This window comes from Lentinus tigrinus (assembly GCF_003813185.1).
Source record: "Lentinus tigrinus ALCF2SS1-7 unplaced genomic scaffold L226scaffold_76, whole genome shotgun sequence".
In the NCBI taxonomy this organism is placed as follows: domain Eukaryota; kingdom Fungi; phylum Basidiomycota; class Agaricomycetes; order Polyporales; family Polyporaceae; genus Lentinus; species Lentinus tigrinus.
The window spans coordinates 25,426-39,096 of record NW_027137985.1 but is presented as its reverse complement, the minus strand read 5'-3'; the positions used below and the strand labels follow the sequence as shown (position 1 = coordinate 39,096).

Genomic DNA, 13,671 nt, shown 5'->3' with positions numbered 1-13,671 from the left:
GAGAAGGTACACCTTTTTGGCGTTGAGGAGATCGATGGTCTGGACGCTCTTTCGTTAACGCCATCATCCTACTCGGTAACGCCACGTCAGTAAGTTCGCGAATCATTTCAAAGCGAAGAAGCACTATCTTGAGACTGGGTGGAGACGACGAGGTCGCTCTTCTCCAGCCGACGAGGGCAGCGTTCGCCTTTCCAGTTACTACTAGTAGGTGTACCGATGACGACGTTGTCATGAATCAGGGGAAGGGCCTGGAGATCGAAGAGAGGAGTGGGCGGCGGGAGCTTCTCGGGAAGAATGAGAGGGTTGGAATGAGACAGGGGAAAGGTCTCGGCTTGCATGCAGCGGTCCGAGATCTAGATAATGATATTGTAGCAGTACGGTGAGACAGGCTCGAACATCGGCACGGTCAGAGTGATGTAGTGCTCTGCTCAGCTACAGCGTATCCCTGGTGGAGGAAAAACGTGTCGTGGCAGAGTCATCTCGCCATCGACGTCCATGAGAATCAGAAAAACACCCGGGGGTCCCATGAATCTGCTGATCCCACAGGAAATCAGACGTGAAGGAGCGTGTGGGTGATGGGCTATACCTGTGCTTGCATTCTCGTCACGAAGCTAGTCACTCGTATAAGCTGGTGCACCAAATGAGCCGGCTTTGACTGCTGAACGCTAACCATCTCCACCACATGTACAAGCGCGAAGCCCAACGATCGCGAGCTTCAGTTGGGAGATGCACGCTTGGAACAGGGGAACAGGACGTAAATCAGGGTCGCCGCGGGATCCTCGACGGATTCCTTGACGGGTTCGAGAAGACGGAAGACCTCCGTCTCCAGATGCATCCTCCTCCTTCTCCCCATACGGATACCGCCTCATCTCGTCGACAATGTATCTCCCGGCCGTGAAGCCTGAGCTGGAGAAGGATATATAAGCCTAGGATCGAGAGAATAAGGCATGACCACGCGGCCGTACCTGAGCTGCGTCTGCGTCTGTGAATGCGATCATGCATGTAAAGGCTCAAACTGCCACGGCTGCCACGACCTCGAGGCGGCATAATATGGAGTATCCATGGAAATGTCTGAAAACACGTACACCACGTACTCTGGGATACGGTCAACGAGGCTGAGATGGAAGAGGACACCTCAAGGCGACGAGAAAATGGGTAGTCCTTGAGAATTTGCGAGGTAGTCGGGTACTACAGATGGTTTCCTAACTCCTCCGAGATGGTAGTAGAACGTGGCGTCAACGTCCGATGTGCAGATGAACCGAAGGTGGTGGTGCGCCGACGGAGCGTGCCAGCTTAGGTATCGCTCTGATAATCGGATAGCGGAGTCAAGTACGGTGGAGGAGAATCGTGGGGGCACTTGTTGTAGCAGCTCCCGATACGCAACGTTCAGTGTTCGCGCTGCTGTCCGCCCAGGCAGGAGTTTCACTGTTTCAGTGAGGTCCGACCATGCAGTGTCCAGGAGCGCTCTCTGCGGAGAACTCCGGCTGAAAGCCCACGCCACCGCGCGGTCCGTGACTCCGTGGCAGGTTCGTGTTTAAGTGACATAACTTAATAGAGCGTATTTGCAACGAGTTATGTATAACCGCGAAAGTCTGCTATGACGCCGGTTACAAACCCAAGTTACTGATATACTATACTGTAGCTACTCTACTACGCGCTTTCGGTTTGGGCCATCTCTCGCGCGAAGTGGCGATTTCACGTGGGCTCGGGAGTGTTGGATATGCACATGGGTGACCTGGGGGCTGAATACTCTCCTTGCCTGTAATTCCCGGCAACCTCCCTTCAAAATCCATCATATGCGACTCATGATCACTGTTCGGCGGACTTCAGGATGGCCCGGAATGGACTGTTGCAAGAGTGGTCGTTGATGGAACGGCCACCGGGGCCGTACCACCTCACACGTTGGGTGGAAACCACTGTGAATAGTACTGAAGAGGACGTACCCCCGGGTTGACCAGCTGAGTGATACGGATCCGGAGCCCTTCAATTCTTCAAAGCTTCACCTGGCGCTGACGAACGACGCACGCATAGATCTGAATAGATGCTATAGTCCCGCCTCCCTCCCTCAACAACAGCAAGGTATATACGATACATAAGAGAATCGGCGAGGACTTGGCAATCTTTACTCGACATTGGGAGCGCTGGCACTCTGACTATAAGTCTGCAGCTGATCGAGGCACGTCTGTGACGGAGTTTGTCCTCTGACTTGTCAGAACTTCGTAGGTCTTCTAGTATCCCTAGCCCCCGGTTACGTCACTGTTTGCGGGAAGAACCTCACTGATTCGTCCAGCTGACGGGGCAGGTCATATGCACGATGCACTAGTACAACACAAACATAACAATCACATTAGGACCAAGGCGAGGTGTACAATAGGCGTGCTGACTGTGGCCATCTTTATCCCCTCAATAGTAACTGTTGGACCATGACAGTTGAGATTCATATGGATAGAGAGTGTTCCAGATGTCGTTTGCTATCTCTCCATTCTGAAGCACGAAGCTAGGTCAGCCTAGTGAACGCAGATGGTTGAGGATGGGCGCACCGTAACGGAAAGGGAAGTCTTCAAATAAGTGAACATCAGTCCCAGTCCCTTGAACAGCAGGAGCCTCGAACTTGGAGACTCACTTGAGATACATCGGCGTCATCGGTGACCGCGATATCCGGCACATGGGGAACCATACGCGACGCCTGTACTTCATTCGTATCCCCGGAGGCGGCTCCAGCGGGCGAAGCCTGCGCGCTCCTCGAGCCATGCGAGGGCGTGTATATAGCCGTGTTCGCGGCAGAGGTCTGGCCAGATGAAGGGTAGATGGATGAGGACGCCATCTGCGCGCGCGGAGCGGCCGCCGTCGACGACGAGGGTAGACAGGTGCTCGTGGAAGTGGAGGATTGATATCCGGACGACGATACAGGACCACAAGTAGCGTGCGCCTTCTGAGGGGAAGAAATGGCTCGAGAAGGAGTAGCCAAGGCATCGGGGAGCCGCTGCGGTGGATGCTGGATAGAGTGAAACTGCATGCTCGCGATCGCAGTTGCTTCAAGGCCAGGTGTGTGGTGTATGGCGCCTGCGGCAGCGATAATCTGTCCGGATCCCGCATGGCCACCGGTGTCGTGGTTGTCTGTGACTGCCGCTTCGTTCTGCAGGCTTGCGGCGACAGCGGTACTGTGCTCTATGACACGCGGGGTCACATGCGTAGTCGATCCGTAGGGGCTGGCCGACTGTGTAGATGGTACGGGTACAGACGAGAGTGTAGTCGCAAGCGGGCGATATGCATGCCGGAGGCCGGCCGAGGAGCTACGAAGACTAGCACCGTTGGGGGGCTGCACCTACGGTCAGGGCTCGAATCAGTGCGTGTCTGGTCGATGAAATGACGAGTCTGACGCTTACCTCGGTATTTGTCGACGGTAGCGTCCTAGACGTGAGCGACTAGTGGTCGACAATCAGCAAGTGCGCGAATTTCAGGCGTGAACCGCCGGGCGTACCATGCGTTTGTAAGGGTTGAATCTAGCAGGACGACCGGTAACTGACACTCGGTCCGGCGTATCCGACTCGATCCGGCGATCGAAGCGGAGTACTTTCTGCTTGTCCGGGAGCATCTCGTACTCCCATGTGAAAGTAGTTCCCTGCATCAACAGCGTGAGAAAGGGGAAGAAAGGGGTATGATGGGATCAGGAGTACTTCGACGGTGCCCCAACGGTCCCCGGGGTTCGGAGCGGGAGTAGGCTGCTGTGGACGGCGCAAGATGTTGTTGGGACCATTGAGGCTGGGTTGCGACCCAGATGCATGGACGGACATGATGTGAGGAGGATCCAATGTCGTTCCCAAGCTCTTCTTAAAAGCCTGTCAGATTGCATGGCCGAAGTCAGTGGCATTACGCCTCGCATTGACACGACGCGAGCCCATGCAGATAGATGGGTGGCATACCCGTACTTCTTGCTTGCAAGCTTCTATTTCCCACGGGGATCAAGCCACTTGAACAAACCGGGATAATTGTCTCGTACGTCCTGTGACCCGTCCAGGAGTTACTTGGAATCCGGTATATGTACTGGAGTTGTCCGATGCCGATTACGGGATAATGACCTTCGCACGTAATAGCACGCGTGGCCATGGAAGCGGCGGCGGGCGATCGAGTCGTGCCACCGGTGGCACAGAGCCATGATCAGCATATCACGCAGCACCAGGTATAGGAGGAGGAGAAGCAGGAGAAGCAGGAGGAGAAGGAGGAAAAGGAGGAGGAGAAGGAGGAGGAGATGGGCCGACGCGTACGCGTATCGCGACTATGTCGGGGATGGCTGTGCACGGAAGTTCCCAGACAGGAAGTTCCCAGACAAACCCGCGCGCGGGCATCCCGATGGGCGTCTGGTCTGTGCCTCCGTTCCTCGTGGCATGCAGGACGCCTTACTGTAGATGGCATCCGTGCGGCGGTCGTGACTGCACCGTTGGGGTACACGTTTTGGGTTGTTATTGGTAAGTAAGTACTACGCACGTTCTATCCACTGTGTGTGTACAGAGCACTCATTCTCAGGACGACTAGTATTTCTCTCTGCGGCCGGATCCGAGTCTCCCAGTTTCCGGCTTCCTTACAAGTACGTGGTCTCTCAGATCTCTCGGTCCCGTCTGTGCTCTCGGCGCGGTCTGTGCAGCTGCTCTCCAGCGGATTCAACGAGACCGCACCACAGTCCAACAGGTCCCTGGCCATGCCTGTTGAACTCTCTGTACGTTGTATCTCATGGTAAACGCACTTTAGGGAACTCATCATCCTACCGCTTCGCCGCTTCGCCGCTGATTCCGGCGTTTCCTAACGATATACAATCTGGTCTCGCTATCACAGCTGCAATCCGTTCGAATAAGTTGGCTTTTCCTTGGAAGCTCCTGCCGATCAGGCGAAGTGCAACGCTTACTTACTAGCCAATGCCGACTCTATACTGGTAACCGCGCACCTCAGCTCATCCCGTGAGTCTCTCCGATGGCACTGGAGCGCTCCAGTTCTTCAAGGCGTTCCCTCATTTGTTTCATTTCAGTGCGATGTTGAACAGTTTCGCGTTCCATCTTGCTGGCGAGTTCCTCAATATCGAGGAGGGTCAAGTCCTTCTCCCCTTGAAGCTCAGCCCTTTGCCTGTGAGCCTTGCTTGTACGTCGTTCAAGAGCAGTCAGGGATGCCTGTTCCAAGTCGAGCAGAGTGCTCCAACGATGAATATGATGCACGAGCTCTCTATCCTCGCGAAACTTGATGTTGAAGTCTTGGAGACAGGCGAGATGCTCGCGGAGGGTAGAGACGGTTTGCTGAAGAGTACTCAGTAAGCCGTTGACTCGTGCTTGACTGGATGGCATACTTCGGAGCCATTACCCAGCCGAGCCGCCTCCAGGGCGTTGAGGGATTCACCCAGACTGCGCACACATGAGAGGCAATCGGGCATAGATGCAGATTCCAAACTCACGTTGCAACGATTGGCGACATATCACTGTAAGTTATCGGTTCGCCTTGCAGATGATGCTCCAGCATTGCGGTGAGGCGCCTGAAGCATGAAGCGGCTTCATCTCGTAGGAGAGGGTCTTCCGTAGAGTTGTCCCGGAGATGGAAGATATGCGTTATACTCGTTCTGCACGTAGGACAAGAACGCGAAGACTTGCGGTGCGCGAATAAACAAGTCGTACAGAACACATGTCCTGGAATATCATCATCATGAGGGACATGATAACCTGTACTATGAACGCACAGTGGGCGTACCGCATTGAATGGCGACCGGAATACGTGAGGACTCGGATGAAAGCACTTCGTAGCAGATGGGACACTGCACTTGGCACGCGGGAGCTTGAGACATGTGTAGATGCTCGCTACACTCGAACTGCTCCACAATTTATATACGCCGTCGTAACTCCCTCCAGGCGGTATTACCCGAACTAGATGGAAGAGAAGAACATGACGGCCGCCTATAGCTAGGGTCAGTGCTACCGTGTCTCGCTCTGGAAGGTCCCATAATCTCGCTCTGGAGCTTACCCTTTTAGAACGTTCCCATTCGCGCCTATTTACACTGATATGCAGATGGAGACTTCCATTTCGCGATATTTCCGGAACGCCTCTGTTGCGGACTCATATAATATAGTATAGCATCCTGTTCCACACCCCAACTTTCATCGACAACAAGACACGCCGTAAGCCTCAAGGACAACCATGGCTCAGGTATGCCAGGTTTTCAGTGGTCGGGCTTTTGTGCTAAGATATATGACGTGTAGCCCATCGACCTGGTGCTAAAGATACTCACGAACCACGTCATCCATTGGCAAATATTTGTGCATTGCACTGCCATGACGCTCCTGCGTTTCCAACGTACCTGTCGATTGGCTCGCCAGATTGTCAAGGACTACATGCGAGTCGCATTTGACATCAATCATAGGCTTCGTCCGTTCTTTGCAGATCCGCAGGCCTTTCGCTCTCTTCAGGCCCGCACAGGAACTCTTATATCGGGGTCAACTGCGCTACAGTTCTTCGATAGGACATGTTACCGGGACACAGGTAAGCTCAATCACTCTCGCAAGAAAGACGGGGGAAGATAACTCAATTCGACAGGTCTCGATTTGTTCGTTCACGAGGCTCATCGCCGGGAGGTTGGTCGTTGGTTACTGGACGTCGGATACCACTTCGTCCCGGCATCCTACCAAGCCAGTGACTTCGAGGTGACCATACTTGATAGCATCAGTCTTTCCCCGACTAGCCTACGCATGCTGGACGGGATCAAGACCATAATGAAATTCGTGAAGCTGCTTGATGGAGATATCAAACGCACAGTGACCGTGCAACTGATCGTCGCCCAGAGCACTCCCATGGAAGTCATTCTTAGCACCCATTCAAGTTGAGTGTTCAGCTTCCCACCGCCCCTAGCTACTCCCTGACGTGATACTAGCTTGCGCGATGAACGTTATCACATACAACAAGGCGTACTGTCTCTTCGCCCGGGCCACTCTGGAAGCGCATCGCTCTCTGCTTAGCTCATCCACTCATGGCATTTACCGGGACCGCGGCCAGACGCTGTCGAAGTACACTCAGCGGGGCTTCGATTTCGCCTTTTCGATAGCCCATGGGGACGCCACACCAATGTTCCCTCTTGGATGGAGATGGTTGGACGACATGCACACCTGGGTATTGCCCCTAGACACTACAGGGATTGACTCACCTCGTGCCCCAAATGCATTATCGATGCCCTTGACTCACGATCCTTCAGTCGTATGCAACTGGAACATGCAACAAGGGTCCAGTAGAGGGGTCGTCATGCAATTCACGATCATCAAGAGCGATCTCTTGCAGTACCAATACCTCGTGGCTGATAAAGACCTATCCACTTGCATCGGGAATCACTTGGCAAAACAACACCTCGTGGAGCAGGAGAAGAGAGGCCGAAACAGTGAGACATGGGCATTGTGGGTCTCTTCATCGCGCGCGTCGGCTGGTACCCACTAATCTTGCCGTACGTAGGTACGATTCACATTTGCCTGAGTTGTGCCGCTCAGTTGTACGGCACTTCGCGGCTCGCAGGATGTCGTGCTTGAACTTGTGAGTATTTCGAAAGTAAGTCATCAATCACCTATGCTAGTATGCCGTTAATATATCTCCACACATCATATCAGGAGAACGTACTGCGCGCCGGACCCGGTGTGAATGCTGACCTTAGTCACAACTGCAGGTGAGCAACTGACTCGGAGCACCTGTCTCGTTCACCTTGCTCAAGTTTTCCTACTTCGTATTTGTTTACTCAGTCCTATTGCACACTTTCAAGCCTCCGTCACATTGATAATACTGTGCATATACTCGTAGCTTCGTACTATGTTATCAGGACCTCGACAAATACATGATGCCACTCACGGATGCTAGACCTGACGACCTATGTTGATTATAGGCTTCAGGACCCAATGCCACCTCTACAGTACATAGGACAGCGCGGTGAGGGCCCTGTGATAGCGTGCGAGGGATGGAACGACATGGATAAAAGCATGCACGATGTGTAGGGGAAGCGGTATGGAAGGAGCAGAAGGCGGAGAAGACGGACGACGGGGGTGCGGTATACACTGCAACAACCAAATAAGAAGCGAGTAAGGAAGTGAGCGGGGAGCGAGCAAGGAACGACGGCGACGCGGGCAAGGCGTGAGGCCTGGGAGCTTTGAGCGGCGAGCCAAATAAATTCACCGCTTAGCGTAGCACGGAAGCATACGTTAGCTAAACGCATGGGCCAGTGACACTGAATTGCAAAACTGACCGTAGTCCTGTAACAGTAGTACGCGTACGCACTACTCTGGCCAACTGTCATCCACGAAGCGTGAATTCCGCTTGAACTTGAGCATGAGTGCTCTCGAGGTAGAAGAACGTTGTCCAGAGGAAGCGGGAGAAGGCGTTGAAACAGAGAGCGCTGGCCGGGGTTCACATTCCAAGCACCTGTTCACTACGCACCCTGAGGTCACCGAGCTCCTCACCTGGAACGACCTCGTGGTATGTGACAAATTTTGGCGGCCGCGGTATTCTCAGTGGTTGGAGTACGATATATGAGAGATCGACGCATTGCTGCATGATGTAACAAAGCGGATCAGCGACGAGGCCAAGCAGGAATGGTGGAGTTCAATAGGACGCTCGTTCCTCGCGCCGTCCGGTGGAATGAGTGCTTACTAAGCGTGAGGTGGACGATGCCCGGGCGCTTGCGCGTGCAAGCGCCTTGACTTCGTCCACATATGCATGTATTCGAGTACATCCCGGCCTGCACGACACCAAAGCACATACAGCCTTGTATCTCCCTCATCTACGCATTTTCAAACTCGACATGACTGGACTCAGACCTGAAGGCACAGGTGAGAAGGATCTATCTGCTTTTGGCGACATCGGAATCGCATCAGTAATTCCAGATTTCTCTGAACGCGTCTGAACACGTCTAGACGCATTTTCAGACATTCAGATGCTCAGATGGTGAGCCTGTCAGACATTTGTCTGAACATCGTTGATAAGCAACTTACCTTGACCAAGTCTGTTCGTAAATGTTCCCCGCCCTCCATATGACCTCCCGCTATACAGCAATTTCCATAGTTCCGTCACATTGGAGGGGAATGCGCTCGACACTGTTTGGCATTGTTGACTTAATTTGGCCAGTTAGCATGTGATTCTCAAGAAATGGTATTGGCGAGAAGCTGCGCATAGTTCAAGGATGTGTTCTCTAGAGTTTCAAGACCAGAGGTGTCAGTGAGCGCAAGCTACGAAGCAAAGACGTGTGCGGTCAAGATAAAGGGGGTTTAGCGCCCGCACGCCAGACATTCAGACAAATCCGGAATTACTGATGCGGCTTGGAACCGTCAACACTGCAGAGTTCTGACATCTCAGGCATGGCAGGGACCATCAAGATTCCCCCAAAAAAGGGTCCTACTCATAGAACTAGCAAGTTCACGGTCATGAAGACTGTGGAAGACCTGAAGGCAGCATCAGCAAAAGCCCAAAATGATCGCTGACGTATGCGTGCACCAGCAAGCGCCGCATTCAATTGCAATCTCTTCGCGGATCGCATTCACATTCATTGACTGACAGCCGATTGGCAATCGAGCCAATCTCCCCGCAGCCCGAATACAATCGCTCGCGAGACCCACAAGCGCAGCTTGCATTTGCGTGCAATTCCATGTCTCGCGCACGAATGGGCCGGTTGGCAAGAGCCCTCGGGAATGGCCGTATTGCGAGCGGTAGGTAGTACTGCTGGTCAGGATACTCAGCACGGTGGTTCCAGGAAGCACACAAGACGGTAATAGGCAAATTATGATCACATTATTGTCGTACAATTACAAGCTATACACTGTGACATGGAAACCATATGAGGGAAGCACAGAACAGAGCAGAGCAAAGCACAAGCTGAGAGCAGTCAGAAGCCGTCAAGAAAGTGTAGCATGCGCGTCGCCTAGTCAGAGGACCCAGATATGGAGGCCTCACCCTCCTGATGCTCCTCGGGGGTCGCTGCCGGGGTAGAGGGTGTCTGAGATACAGCGCGAGCAGCTGCCAAAGCCTGGAGCTACGTGTCTCCCCAAGGTGCGATGCCATTGTCATCGCTGCCAAGGAAATGCTGTTGAAGATGTGCCTGTAAATGGAGACTCATCAGTATCGGAATGAGCGAGAGGATAAACTGATATATACGAGTTCCAACATCTTCTTGGGCACTGCATGGTAAAGAGGGTGCACCTGCAGGTGTGGAGTAAGCATAGTCGAATACAATTAGAGGCAGAATGACGTCGTCTTTGATCTCACCATGGCAGAGGGGAAGGGCAAGGGTGACAGCTTGGGGTACACTAGGGACCGTCACGAGTGACTCGTGGATGCACCCGTATCCATACCCGTGGGTAACAGAAATCCCAGAATTCAAACCTGTACTCGTACGGGTACGTTCTCACGGATTACCTGTACCCATGGGTGCCAAACCCGCAGGTAACGGGTAACCATGAGTTTCAGAGTACCCACGAGTAACCGCAGGTACTCTTGAGGGTACCCACGTATTTTGACAGATGACCGTCGAGATATGCGACACGAATGTTAATAGTTATCGGAACACAAACATAGTACAGCTGGTGGGTCTCAATCAAGGGGAAGTATCTCTAAGTCGACAATATCGATGAAGTCTTCATCGAAAACGCTGTGACTGATGATATCTTCACGGACCAGTACATCAATGATGCGAAGAGATACTACACTAGAGTGGGGGGTAGGGAACAGCAGACGGCATCCATCGGGGAACGTAACAGTGCCGACATGCCAGACAATTGGGTCAGGGGAGATCTGCATGCTTGGGAAAGGAGTGGTCATTGCGGTGTTTCGAATCTGTAGTGCATGGCTGATAGTACGCTCTGGACAGATCGAGTGTCCAGTCAGGCTGGCACGGTGACCCTGTTCGATCGCCTAGACCATACGTTAGATGTACCTGAGAAGTGTACGATTCCGGCCGCTCACACTTACCTGGGCGCAGTCGAGGATGAAGTTGACAAGCGAATGTTGAGCGGACGTGGATAGAACGGAGAAGTCGGGAATTGCCCAAAACTCTTGCCGGATGAAGTTGTCAATGTGCAGCCTGTCAGGGATACGCTCTCTCCGGAGAAGAGATACAACTCCTTCGAGGATCACATAGCGTTGGAAGGGGAGACAGGGTGGTCTGAGTGTGATCCAGGCATGGTGGGGATGGTCCGGGATGCAAGAGGCGTGAAGCTGAATGTAGGAGAACATACCTGGGCTTATGCATATTGTCCGAGTCATTTATCCTCTCGGCTGACTTCTGCAATGTCACACAAATCCTCACCGCCTCTGCATGCCGCTGCCCTCGCCCATGCCAGCCCTTCAATCCGAGGACGTTGGTTGTACGATCCCGAGGTCCATCATCGCGGCAAGTCTGCATTGTCTGCAATTGTCAAGTTGAAGTCTTTGATCCAATGACAACTGACCTTGCGCAGCGTTCGGAGATGATTCAACCTCTTCGACTATGGGCAGGCTGCACGGGATGTCAAAGTAAGTCTCTCGGATCAGCGCTTGAGACGAGGCGAAACTTACTCTTGGTGCGCAGATTGAGGGAGTATTTGCTTGTTGTCGATCTTGAGGGAGGCGGAGAGACGTCAGTAGAGCCCCACAGAGATTTCAAGACGGAAGCACGAGGGAGGCTAGATGTAGCTAGATTTAGAGAATGAAAGCTGAATGAAAGAGTTTCGAGTTGAGGTAGCAAGACGCTGTAGACGTGGCGACGGCCTGGGGCAGTGCATGTTGGCGGAGTTTCCACTTTTGGACTCTGGGCGACGCCGCCTCGCGCGTCGGTCGTAGCTATCTCTACTCATACTGTCTCGTCATGGAGTCCAATATCAATGTCTTGCTTGTTTCATATTTTTGTCTGCATCTGCGATCCGACATATATACTGCTATCTACCGACGCACACATCCCATCTTGAGTCCCGCCCTCACGAAAACTTGAACTCTGCTCATCCATTGACCCTCCTCTCTACCACCTACCTCGATGGGCCGTCGCCGGTGATAGGGTAGCTGCGTTTCTGAGGGGAAAATCCCAACAAAAACCACAACAAACCTGAAAGGTTACGAGTTGGCTAGTTGATTCCCGGGTTGAAGCTGGGTGACCGTGGTCGCACAAGTAGAGCCTATCTGCGAAGTCGAGGAAGAGGCGGCGCGAAGCTGCGAAGCCGTGGATGGACTGAGAGGGGAAGGTGTGGGGACACGTCGAGGCGAAGGCTCACGGTCGAGGCGGGGCGTTTTGGAATGGACTCGGAAATGGCGCAATCCGGGGAGCGTGCTTCGGCGTATCGGGCGAAGCAGTAATCCGGTGGGGCGTTGGGGAAGCAAACTCGCTCGCGGGAGGGCGCGTCGAAGGAAGAAGGGGACGAGGAAGGGAGTGTATAGGTGGCGGAGGAGGGAGGAGAGGGACTAAACTGGTGCACCCTCGGTGAGTGGTCGGATTCTCGTGCTTGATAGCACAGGAGCTACTTTGCTCCTAGACTGGCGGTCTTCTCTTCACTGGTGCGGGATACTTGCTTCGAAACTCGGCGGTGACTCGATAGTCGGGATTAGCGAACTCAGGCCCCTCGTGGGCTACTCTCTTGCGAAGCGAGCGAACTCTTGCTCGGTCGACACTACTGCGAGTCGACTGCTGAACTTACGGCCTTCCAGCGAAGGCGAACTGGTGCCCAAGTCGAGATGGTGACGGAGAGGGGGAGAGATTCTCTGATTAGCGCTGACACAGCGAAGTCATTACAAAGGGTGTTGGGTAAGAAGATAGATAAGTATAGTAGTAGCCTGCTCCCACGACTGGGGACCGCATCGAGGGTGAAACGAAGGCGAAGTGTGGTCGAAGCTGCATGGATGGGTTCGACTAGGGGCGCAGAAAGCTCGGTGACTCATCACCGGAACCAGAAGCGCAAGTGCACCCTTTCCCTCTCCGAGCTTGAGGAGGGCACCGCGTCTCAGGCCTGTGACCCCATGCCCGCCGATGCACCCACTGTCAAGAAGCCCCGGACCTTCGACGAGCGGTGGAAGACCGCCAAAAGAACTCGAGAGGAAGTCCTCGGTATGTATTTCTATACTCTCTGCTGGCCGTCTTGTATTCTGACTCTGTCTGTGCTATACTACCAGAGGCTCAGATGGCTTCCTGGCGGTCAGAGGTTTACACGCACTTCACCATGCCCCCGGAGATCATAGAGGAAGATGGCATAATTAAGTATCGGTTTTACTGCCTCAGGTGCGTTGATATCCAGTTCTCTGCGTGTGATTTGGGCTGACGCACATGCAGGCATCCCTCAGATTACGTGACACGCTCACGTACCGATTCTTCAATGAGCAATCTCAACGGACACGTCGACATCTGCGACCCAGTCCCTGTCGGGGGCCAGCATTCGATAACGCAATTCGCATCTGGGTCCACATACAACAAGGCCAAGTTCCGGTATCTTACCACGACTTGGGTAACCTCATGCTACCGCCCCTTCGCAATTGTCGACAACCTACCCCTTCAAGACATGTTTAAGATGCTCTATGCCAAGGTTGACATCCCCTCCCCTTCCACGGTATCCCGCGATGTCAAAGAGGCATTCGAACTCTTGAAGGGCGCAGTCGCCGCGTATCTACAGCGTCAGCGCAGCGTCAGCGCAGCGTCAGCGCAGCGTCAGCGCAGCGTCA

The 13,671-nt window shown here is 53.5% G+C and overlaps 5 protein-coding genes across 5 annotated transcripts in view; 2 read left to right on the top strand and 3 right to left on the bottom strand.

The window, feature by feature from the left end:
- Positions 1-2,403: 2,403 nt before the first annotated feature.
- Positions 2,404-3,794, bottom strand: L226DRAFT_527488 (uncharacterized protein; the record flags this gene model as incomplete). The annotated part of the gene is made up of 6 exons (XM_067679119.1): positions 2,404-2,484; positions 2,541-2,558; positions 2,624-3,325; positions 3,387-3,425; positions 3,482-3,622; positions 3,678-3,794. The coding sequence occupies 6 exons, from the start codon at positions 3,792-3,794 to the stop codon at positions 2,404-2,406; spliced, it is 1,098 nt and encodes a 365-aa protein (XP_067528617.1).
- Positions 3,795-5,293: 1,499 nt separating this feature from the next.
- Positions 5,294-5,821, bottom strand: L226DRAFT_527487 (uncharacterized protein; the record flags this gene model as incomplete). Its single annotated transcript, XM_067679118.1, has 3 exons — positions 5,294-5,387; positions 5,438-5,666; positions 5,728-5,821. 3 exons carry the CDS (start codon positions 5,819-5,821, stop codon positions 5,294-5,296), a joined length of 417 nt encoding a protein of 138 aa, XP_067528616.1.
- A 463-nt stretch (positions 5,822-6,284) lies between these two features.
- Positions 6,285-7,552, top strand: L226DRAFT_474018 (uncharacterized protein; the record flags this gene model as incomplete). Its single annotated transcript, XM_067676550.1, has 4 exons — positions 6,285-6,513; positions 6,568-6,849; positions 6,902-7,415; positions 7,471-7,552. Coding segments are annotated over 4 exons (1,107 nt in total), but the record flags the coding sequence as incomplete, so codon positions are not given.
- Positions 7,553-10,584: 3,032 nt separating this feature from the next.
- On the bottom strand, positions 10,585-11,174 carry L226DRAFT_576739 (uncharacterized protein; the record flags this gene model as incomplete). Its single annotated transcript, XM_067685426.1, has 3 exons — positions 10,585-10,905; positions 10,963-11,074; positions 11,128-11,174. The coding sequence occupies 3 exons, from the start codon at positions 11,172-11,174 to the stop codon at positions 10,585-10,587; spliced, it is 480 nt and encodes a 159-aa protein (XP_067528614.1).
- Positions 11,175-13,151: 1,977 nt separating this feature from the next.
- Positions 13,152-13,671, top strand: part of L226DRAFT_438307 (uncharacterized protein) — a gene marked incomplete at both ends in the record, with an annotated part of 718 nt that continues 198 nt past the window's right edge. The window contains 2 exons of the mRNA XM_067674790.1: positions 13,152-13,234; positions 13,286-13,623. Of these exons, the coding sequence (XP_067528613.1) occupies positions 13,152-13,234; positions 13,286-13,623 (421 nt within the window). The remainder of the gene's footprint in view (positions 13,235-13,285; positions 13,624-13,671) is intronic.